This window comes from Procambarus clarkii, chromosome 49 (assembly GCF_040958095.1).
Source record: "Procambarus clarkii isolate CNS0578487 chromosome 49, FALCON_Pclarkii_2.0, whole genome shotgun sequence".
Taxonomy (NCBI): domain Eukaryota; kingdom Metazoa; phylum Arthropoda; class Malacostraca; order Decapoda; family Cambaridae; genus Procambarus; species Procambarus clarkii.
The window spans coordinates 24,686,238-24,697,077 of record NC_091198.1 but is presented as its reverse complement, the minus strand read 5'-3'; the positions used below and the strand labels follow the sequence as shown (position 1 = coordinate 24,697,077).

Here is a 10,840-nt window from a genome sequence, read left to right as displayed (position 1 = left end):
TCCACTCTGTCAATCCCTCTGAGTATTTTATACGTTTCTACCATGTTCCCCCTTTCCCTTCTTCTTTCTAGTGTCGAAAGGCACAGTTCCCTCAGGCGCTCCTCATACCCCATCGCTCGTAGCTCTGGGACGAGTCTCGTTGCAAACCTCTGAACCTTTTCCAGTTTCATTATATGCTTCTTCAGATGGAGACTCCATGATGAGGCAGCATACTCAAAGACTGGCCTCACGTAGGCAGTGTAAAGCGCCCTAAATGCCTCCTTACTTAGGTTTCTGAATGATGTTCTAACTTTTGCCAGTGTAGAGTACGCTGCTGTCGTTATCCTATTTATATGTGCCTCAGGAGATAGATTAGGTGTTACGTCCACACCCAGGTCTCTTTCTCGCGTCGTTACAGGTAGGCTGTTCCCCTTCATTGTGTACTGTCCCCTTGGTCTCCTATCTCCTAGCCCCATTTCCATAACTTTACATTTGCCCGTGTTGAATTCCAGTAGCCATTTCTCTGACCATCTCTGCAACCTGTTCAGGTCCTCTTGGAGGATCCTGCAATCCTCATCTGTCACAACTCTTCTCATCAACTTTGCGGCCTCCGCAAACATCGACATGTAGGACTCTACGCATGTAAACATGTCGTTAACATATACTAGAAATAGAATTGGTCCCAGCACGGATCCTTGTGGTACTCCACTTGTTACTGTTCGCCAGTCCAACTTCTCGCCCCTTAACGTCACTCTTTGGCTCCTTCCTGTTAGGTAGTTCCTTATCCATGCTAGGACGTTTCCCCCCACCCCCGCCTGCCTCTCGAGTTTGAACAGCAGTCTCATGTGCGGTACTGTATGAAAGGCTTTTTGGCAGTCCAGAAATATGCAGTCTGCCCAACCATCTCTGTCCTGTCTTATCCTCGTTATTTTATCATAGAATTCCAGAAGGTTTGTTAGGCACGATTTCCCTGTCCAGAACCCATGTTGATGTTTGTTCACAAACCTAATGTTCTCCAGGTGTGCATCCAGTTTTAGCCAAATTATTCTTTCCAGTATTTTACACGGGATGCTTGTCAGTGATACAGGTCTATAGTTAAGTGCCTCCTCCCTATCACCTTTCTTGAAGATCGGCACGACATTTGCCTTCTTCCAGCAACTGGGCAATTCCCCCGACATAAGTGACTCATTAAAGATCATTGCCAGAGGCACGCTGAGGACCTGCGCTGCTTCTTTTAGTATCCACGGTGATACTTTGTCTGGTCCAACTGCTTTAGTTGCATCTAGAGTTGTCAACTGTTTCATTACCTCCTCTGATCACACCTCTATATCTGGTAGTCTTTCATCTAGAGTAACCCCTTCCAACAATAGGAGCTGCTCAGGCTTGGTAGTGAACACTCCATGGAAACTGGCATTCAGTGCATCGCAGATTTCCTTGTCACTTTCAGTATATGCCCCCTCTATTTCCTTAATCTTGTCACTTGGTCGTTCACCGACATTTTTCTTCTTATATGACTGTGTAGTAACTTAGGTTGTTTTTTCGCTTTGATTGCAATATCGTTCTCATAGTCCCTTTCCGATGTTCGTCTTATGTTAATGTAATCGTTCCTAGCTCTGTTGCATCTGATCCTGTTGTCCTCTGTCCTTTGTCTTCTGTACTTCCTCCACTCCCGCCTGCTGGCCATTTTTGCTTCCTCACACTATCTACTAAACCATGGGTTATTATATTGTTTCTTATTATTTTCCTTTACTGTTGGTATAAATCTCTCTTCGTCCTCCTGGCATTTCTGTATGACTAGGTATTATATCTTGGACTGTTTTCCCTCTAATTTCTTCCTCCCACTGCACTTCACCCAGATAGTCCCTTATCCTCTTATAGTCCCCTTTCCTGTAGTCAACTCTCCTTTCCCAGACCTCTTGTCCCATGGTCATAAGTTTGAATTCCATCATGTAGTCAAAGACTAGGACACAATGGTCACTGGCCCCTACAGGTATTTCATGCTCCAAATTCTCGATATCTTCTACGTTCTGGGTGAAAATCATGTCTAATAGGCTCGGTGCATCTCCTCTTCTTTCCCTTGTGTCTTTCTTCACATGTTGTGTTAGGAAACTCCTGTCTATAACATCTACTAACTTTGCTCCCCACGTTTCGTCCCCTCCATGGGAATTCCTTGATTCCAAATTTATCTCTCCATCATTTAGGTCCCCCATGATCAGCAGCTTCGCTCTCATTCTGTGAGCTAGTGTTGCTGCCTTCTGCAGTTCGTCTTTGCATGCCTTGTTGTTGTCATCATACTCCTGCCTGGGTCTTCTACTCTGTGTGTGTGTGTGTGTGTGTGTGTGTGTGTGTGTGTGTGTGTGTGTGTGTGTGTGTGTGTGTGTGTGTGTGTGTGTGTGTACTTACCTAATTGTGTTTGCTGGGGTTGAGCTCTGGCTCTTTGGTTCCGCCTCTCAACTGTCAATCAACTGGTGTACAGATTCCTGAGCCTACTGGGATGTGGACTCCAGGCTGGAGCCGTATATTCCAGGATTGGTCTGACATACGTGGTATACAAGGTTTTGAATGATTCCTTACACAAGTTTCTAAAGGCAGTTCTTATTCCATTCATCTGGGCTGTAGGAGTCTTGAACCGTGGACCCAACGCGTGAGGCCGAAGCTCTATCGACTGGCCTATGAGTAGTCTTGATAAGGAAAGCTTCCAGAAGCAGCATCTCGAGTTAAACTCTAGTAACCACTTGCTGGACCATTCCTTCAGTCCGTGCAGGTCATCCTGTAGCCTCTTGCTGTTCTCCTCTGTCTTAATCCTTCTCATAATTTTAGCATCATCAGCAAACATTGAGAGGAATGAGTCTATTCCTTCTGGAAGATCATTCACGTATATCAAATACAGGATAGGCCCGAGTACAGAGTCCTGAGGGACTCTGCTGGTGACGTCATCCAAGTCTGAGGTCCCACCCCCCTCACAGTAACTCTGCTTCCTGTTGTTAGGTACTCCTTTATCCACTGGAACACCCTACTGCTTACTCCAGCTTGTTTCTCTTATGCCTCATTCTCTTATGGGGTACTGTGTCAAAAGCTTTCGACAGTCCAATAAAATGCAGTCTACCCATCCTTCTCTTTCTTGCTTAATGCTTATTGTTTGTACATGGTCACTCACGCAGTCCCTGGTACGTGGTCACTCATACAGTCCCTGGTACATGGTCACTCATACAGTCCCAGGTACGTGGTCACTCATACAGTCCCTGGTACATGGTCACTCATACAGTCCCTGGTATGTGGTCACTCACGCAGTCCCTGGTACGTGGTCACTCATACAGTCCCTGGTACATGGTCACTCATACAGTCCCAGGTACGTGGTCACTCATACAGTCCCTGGTACATGGTCACTCATACAGTCCCTGGTATGTGGTCACTCACGCAGTCCCTGGTACGTGGTCACTCATACAGTCCCTGGTACATGGTCACTCATACAGTCAGTGGTACGTGGTCACTCATACAGTCCCTGGTACATGGTCACTCATACAGTCCCTGGTACATGGTCACTCATACAGTCCCTGGTATGTGGTCACTCATACAGTCCCTGGTACATGGTCACTCATACAGTCCCTGGTATGTGGTCACTCATACAGTCCCTGGTACGTGGTCACTCATACAGTCCCTGGTACATGGTCACTCATACAGTCCCTGGTATGTGGTCACTCATACAGTCCCTGGTACGTGGTCACTCATACAGTCCCTGGTACGTGGTCACTCATACAGTCCCTGGTACATGGTCACTCATACAGTCCCTGGTATGTGGTGTTATGATCTCAGCCTACAGGAGAAACGAGTCTCCCTCCTTGAGAGTTATTCAGCAAGCCTGACCTAACTAGAAGGTCTAGCAAATATTGAGGTGATAACCCATATGAAAAAATGGCTGGTTGGATATGTAAAACAATTTAAGATTATGGGCAGTAAGTAAGGAAATAGATAAATGACTGGCTAGGAGATGTGGACATTTTGCTGGAGGCGTGAGGCTCGCTTCCGGAGGACCTTGACCTCACTTGAGTGCCAGACATCGCAGGGGGAAGCCGCGCTCCGTTGAGCTCCCGTCAGAAGGGAACCCCTAGTGATATATCTCTAAGAGAAGAGAAGTGTGCAGACGTGCCAGCTGTGGAATCGAGCTGGGGACGTGTGGTCTCAAGTCGTGGACGATAATTAGTGAATATTAAGCCGCCCGGAGGCATTATTGTGGGCCGTGGGAGCGCCCTGACCAGACGCCGTCAGAGGAAAAGCGCCCTCGATCAGTTAATCTGTGGTAAGCACGATATACGCCTGTTCATAGTGATCACTTGTAGTTGGTCGTGTGCCCAGCGACAGTAGCAATGTTTATTTATAAGTTAGACATGTTTTAATAAGGCAGAAAGCCTGAAATAAGAGAGTGGAGAGGGAGGAACACGGAGCGTCGTCCACCCCCTCTGAGCGCTGGCGGAAGACTGAGGGAGCCGGGCTCTTGACGGAGGAAGACCCTCCCAGTGAGTGAGGACCGCCGCCAGGCGAGGTGGAGTATGGACCCGCCCAAAACGGGGGAGTCCACTCTCACTGTATGTAGAGAACAGATAGAGGTTTGAGGCAAACATATTGTGTGAATATTTTTTGTTTATGTGTTAAAGGGGAACATTTTATTGGAGTGTCGATGGGTTGCAGGTTTGTTCTTTGGGGAAGAAGTTGCTGAGAACTTCGAAGCCAGCAGATGAAGTAGCTGATGAGACTCCAAGGTAGTGGAGCAGAGGACCTCGAGCTGTGAGGAGAAGCAGCAGTGAAGAGGAGTGTCATGTGCTTCCGTAGAGGTGGAGAAGTACCACAGTTGCTCGGGGAAACTTCATGGTGTAGCAGCCAAGAGAGCTGTGGAGGAACCTAGCTGAAGGGTGAAGCACCGTAGTTACTCAAGGAAACTTCATGATAGCAGCCTGGAGGAGCTGCAGAGGATCCTGGTAGTGAAGCCCGGAAGAACCTAAGGATATTAGGGTTGTGAACTTCCAGAGGTGGAAGGGGAAGTTCTGGTGGATTACTTATAGGGAGTCGATAGTGTTTGGTTGTCAGTAGCGTGCAAGACGCAATGAGAGGTGAGTGACTGTTTGCATTCTTATGTCAAGGAGTTTTTATACTGAAGTTTAGAGTTGCAGTCGTAGGTTTGATTACCTACAGATGTATGTGCTCGAGGACTGACAGTGATCGATTAATTATTGTTGTGTATCAATGAACATTTATACTGATATATGTTATTGCATTCAAATGCTGGTTTTCTATATATACATTATCTTGCTGATAGTGCAACAGTGTATGTAGACTTGATCAACTTGAGGAGGTTAATAGTATCAGGTGGCGAACCAGGAGATAGGATACCACTGGATAAGCTGATAATAGAGTTCTGAAGGTGTTGGAGTGCAACCTGATTGTGATATTATAGAGTATAGGATTCATTATTATTATATGTGTGTATGTATCGTGTATGTGCTTTGTCCAGTAAATGTGTCACAATTTGCTGGTGTTTGCCCTTGTCCTAGTGAGGCTTCCCAGGAGGTAGTAAAGAAGGAGAGAGAAAGAACCAAGAACCACTGCTGTGGACAGGGTAGGAGGTAATACTAGTAAGTCATAGGGGATTGAGGAGATCATATCTTATCTAAGGAGAGAGTGGGGAGTCACAGCGGCTCGAGTGGGTGTGTGCACGTGACAACGAGGCTAAGTGTTGGAGCCGCATCCCCTAAACGTGTGACGTTGAGCCCCTCTCCAAGAGCCAGAAGCGCCAAGGGTGATCTCCTAGTATAAGCACTCTATCGAGTTGTGGGTTGGGTTGTCCGTAGAGAAGGATCAACGACGACAACACCAACCAACCCACAGTCTATACAGTCCCTGGTACATGGTCACTCATACAGTCCCTGGTACATGGTCACTCATACAGTCCCTGGTATGTGGTCACTCATACAGTCCCTGGTACATGGTCACTCATACAGTCCCTGGTATGTGGTCACTCATACAGTCCCTGGTACGTGGTCACTCATACAGTCCCTGGTACATGGTCACTCATACAGTCCCTGGTATGTGGTCACTCATACAGTCCCTGGTACGTGGTCACTCATACAGTCCCTGGTACGTGGTCACTCATACAGTCCCTGGTACATGGTCACTCATACAGTCCCTGGTATGTGGTCACTCATACAGTCCCTGGTACATGGTCACTCATACAGTCCCTGGTACATGGTCACTCACGCAGTCCCTGGTACGTGGTCACTCACACAGTCCCAGGTACGTGGTCACTCACACAGTCACAGGTACGTGGTTACTCACACAGTTACAGGTACGTGGACACTCACACAGTCCCTTGTACGTGGTCACTCACACAGTCCCAGGTACGTGGTCACTCATACAGTCCCAGGTACGTGGACACTCACACAGTCCCTGGTGCGTGGACACTCACACAGTCCCAAGTACGTGGTCACTCAGACAGTCCCAGGTACGTGGTCACTCATGCAGTCCCTGGTACGTGGTCACTCACACAGTCCCTGGTACGTGGTCACTCACACAGTCCCTGGTACGTGATCACTCAGACAGTCCAAGGTACGTGGTCACTCATACAGTCCCTGGTACGTGGTCACTCAGACAGTCCCAGGTACGTGGTCACTCACACAGTCCCAGGTACGTGGACACTCACACAGTCCCAGGTACGTGGTCACTCACACAGTCCCAGGTACGTGGTCACTCACACAGTCCCAGGTACGTGGACACTCACACAGTCCCAGGTACGTGGTCACTCACACAGTCCCAGATACGTGGTCACTCACACAGTCCCAGGTACGTGGACACTCACACAGTCCCAGGTACGTGGACACTCACACAGTCCCAGGTACGTGGTCACTCACACAGTCCCAGGTACGTGGACACTCACACAGTCCCTGGTACGTGGTCACTCACACAGTCCCTGGTACGTGGTCACTCACACAGTCACAGGCACGTGGTCACTCATACAGTCCCAGGTACGTGGTCACTCATACAGTCCCAGGTACGTGGTCACTCACACAGTCCCAGGTACGTGGTCACTCACACAGTCCCAGGTTCGTGGTCACTCACACAGTCCCATGTACGTGGTCACTCACGCAGTCCCTGGTACGTGGTCACTCAGACAGTCACAGGTACGTGGTCACTCACACAGTCCCTGGTACGTGGTCACTCACACTCCCTGGTACGTGGTCACTCATACAGTCCCAGGTACGTGGTCACTCACACAGTCCCTGGTACGTGGTCACTCACACAGTCCCTGGTACGTGGTCACTCAGACAGTCACAGGTACGTGGTCACTCACACAGTCCCAGGTACGTGGTCACTCACACAGTCCCAGGTACGTGGACACTCACACAGTCACATGTACGTGGTCACTCACACAGTCACAGGTACGTGGTCACTCATACAGTCCCTGGTACGTGGACACTCACACAGTCCCTGGTACGTGGTCACTCACAGTCCCAGGTACGTGGACACTCACACAGTCCCAGGTACGTGGACACTCACACAGTCACAGGTACGTGGACACTCACACAGTCACAGGTACGTGGACACTCACACAGTCCCTGGTACGTGGTCACTCACAGTCCCAGGTACGTGGACACTCACATAGTCCCAGGTACGTGGACACTCACACAGTCACAGGTACGTGGACACTCACACAGTCCCAGGTACGTGGTCACTCACACAGTCCCTGGTACGTGGACACTCACACAGTCACAGGTGCGTGGTCACTCACACAGTCCCGGGTACGTGGACACTCACACAGTCCCAGGTACGTGGACACTCACACAGTCACAGGTGCGTGGACACTCACACAGTCCCAGGTACGTGGACACTCACACAGTCCCAGGTACTTGGACACTCACACAGTCCCAGGTACGTGGACACTCACCTTTGTACTTCTGCACCTGAGAGGAGTCCATGACTACACTGGAGGCGTAAGAAGGGTTTGAGTTAGCACTGAAGACTCTCCGCTCCCTGTAAAGTTACCGTAGAGTTAATATATCACGTGCTCGGCCAAGACCCCTAATATATAATATATCACGTGCTCGGCCAAGACCTCCAGATATAATATATCACGTGCCCGGCCAAGACCTCCAGCTATAATATATCACGTGCCCGGCCAAGACCTCCAGCTATAATATATCACGTGCCCGGCCAAGACCTCTAGATATAATATATCACGTGCCCGGCCAAGACCTCCAGCTATAATATATCACGTGCCCGGCCAAGACCTCTAGATATAATATATCACGTGCCCGGCCAAGACCTCCAGCTATAATATATGACGTGCTCGGCCAAGACCCCTAATATATAATATATCGCGTGCCCGCCCAAGACCTCCAGCTGTAATATATCACGTGCCCGGCCAAGACCTCCAGCTATAATATATCACGTGCTCGGCCAAGACTTCCAGATATAATATATCACGTGCCCGGCCAAGACCTCCAGATATAATATATCACGTGCCCGGCCAAGACCTCCAGATATAATATATCACGTGCCCGGCCAAGACCTCCAGATATAATATATCACGTGCCCGCGGCCAAGACCTCCAGATATAATATATCACGTGCCCGGCCAAGACCTCCAGATATAATATATCACGTGCCCGGCCAAGACCTTCGGATATCAGCTGATCATTGTAAGCACAATGTTACTAAGCTGCCCGGGCGTTATCTGCCTCACTATCATAACAAAACATAACAAAATTGAACGTTCCTGTTGTATTTAACTTTAAGATCAGTTAATGAAGATTTATTTTGGTGTAAGTGTAGTTATACATTATGTAAGTGTATACGACACCCGGGCGGTGCTCCAGCAGACACCCGGGTGGTGCTCCAGCAGACACCCGGGAGGTGCTCCAGCAGACACCCGGGAGGTGCTCCAGCAGACACCTGGGCGGTGCTCCAGCAGACACCCGGGAGGTGCTCCAGCAGACACCCGGGAGGTGCTCCAGCAGACACCCGGGTGGTGCTCCATCAGACACCCGGGAGGTGCTCCAGCAGACACCCGGGCGGTGTCCCAGCAGACACCCGGGTGGTGCTCCAGCAGACACCCGGGCGGTGTCCCAGCAGACACCCGGGCGGTGCTCCAGCAGACACCCGGGCGGTGTCCCAGCAGACACCCTGGAGGTGCTCCAGCAGACACCCGGGAGGTGCTCCAGCAGACACCCGGGAGGTGCTCCAGCAGACACCCGGGAGGTGCTCCAGCAGACACCCGGGAGGTGCTCCAGCAGACACCCGGGCGGTGTCCCAGCAGACACCCGGGTGGTGCTCCAGCAGACACCCTGGAGGTGCTCCAGCAGACACCCGGGCGGTGCTCCAGCAGACACCCGGGAGGTGCTCCAGCAGACACCCGGGAGGTGCTCCAGCAGACACCCGGGCGGTGATCCAGCAGACACCCGGTGGTGCTCCAGCAGACACCCGGGAGGTGCTTCAGCAGACACCCGGGCGGTGTCCCAGCAGACACCCGGGTGGTGCTCCAGCAGACACCCGCGCGGTGTCCCAACAGACACCCTGGAGGTGCTCCAGCAGACACCCGGGTGGTGCTCCAGCAGACACCCGGGCGGTGTCCCAGCAAACACCCTGGAGGTGCTCCAGCAGACACCCAGGTTGTGCTCCAGCAGACACCCGGGAGGTGCTCCAGCAGACACCCGGGCGGTGTCCCAGCAAACACCCTGGAGGTGCTCCAGCAGACACCCAGGTTGTGCTCCAGCAGACACCCGGGAGGTGCTCCAGCAGACACCCGGGCGGTGTCCCAGCAGGCACGCGGGTGGTGCTCCAGCAGACACCCGGGAGGTGCTCCAGCAGACACTCGGGAGGTGCTCCAGCAGACACCCGGGTGGTGCTCCAGCAGACACCCGGGCGGTGCTCCAGCAGACACCCGGGGGGTCTAAATAACCAGAACACTTATTATTTAGACGCGCCTCCTGTACTGTGTGTGGGGGGCACCTTTGAAGTGCCTTCAGGTTTAAAGAAGGGGAATCATTTTCACACCTAATTATTGTTGTGACTGAGACTGAAAGGAGCGGGCGTCTGTTCACCCCGTCCTCCTAATGGTCCCCCAATGACAAGAAACTGTCGTACTAAAGTGCCCTTATCCCAGCGTACTAGAGGACCCAAAACAGAAAACGGGACAGTATGTCCATTTCGCGAGCCGTTACCATTTTCTAGCACGACGATGAAGAGGTAGCTTCTTAACTCGTAATGATAAATCCGTTGTGGTTCATCAAAGAAATGGTTCAAACTATTATATTTAGTGAGTTTGATAGTTTCTGAACAAATTAAATGAGTACTAATTAACGACCGATCATGCGTGACGCATTTGGCTTCGAACCTGTTTAGTATATATGTACGGGTGAAGTAGTTGCAGAGCCACACTCACCTAGCCAGGCCGGCCCAGGCCATCCGGCAAGCCAGCACCAGCAGGACCAGCAGGACGAAGGTGGGGACGCAGCATGGTCCGGCGGCGGAGGTGGTCAACGACACACTGACTGTGTTCAGCAGCGACGTGGGTGTTAACTATCCCTCAGTCGGTCCCATAGCGGCCCCCTAGAGCCAGACCCCGTGGTACCAGCCCTCAGTCGGTCCCATAGTGGCCCCCTAGAGCCAGGCCGCGTGGTACCAGCCCTCAGTCGGTCCCATAGTGGCCCCTAGAGCCAGGCCGCGTGGTACCAGCCCTCAGTCGGTCCCATAGTGGCCCCCTAGAACCAGGCCCCGTGGTACCAGCCTTCAGTCGGTCCCATAGTGGCCCCCTAGAGCCAGGCCGCGTGGTACCAGCCCTCAGCCGGTCCCATAGTGGCCCCCTAGAGCCAGGC

General features: G+C 51.3%; 1 protein-coding gene and 1 long non-coding RNA gene across 2 annotated transcripts in view; one reads left to right on the top strand and one right to left on the bottom strand.

The window, feature by feature from the left end:
- Positions 1-10,557, bottom strand: part of LOC123763238 (von Willebrand factor D and EGF domain-containing protein) — a 19,302-nt gene extending 8,745 nt beyond the window's left edge. The window contains exons 1-2 of the mRNA XM_069303150.1: positions 10,408-10,557; positions 7,913-7,998 (exon numbers count right to left, since the gene is read on the bottom strand). Of these exons, the coding sequence (XP_069159251.1) occupies positions 7,913-7,998; positions 10,408-10,430 (109 nt within the window). The 5' untranslated portion in view covers positions 10,431-10,557. The remainder of the gene's footprint in view (positions 1-7,912; positions 7,999-10,407) is intronic.
- LOC138351358 (uncharacterized) lies at positions 4,021-5,502 on the top strand. Its single transcript, XR_011222450.1, has 2 exons — positions 4,021-4,276; positions 4,666-5,502. It is a non-coding gene; the product is annotated as an uncharacterized lncRNA (long non-coding RNA).
- Positions 10,558-10,840: the final 283 nt, after the last annotated feature.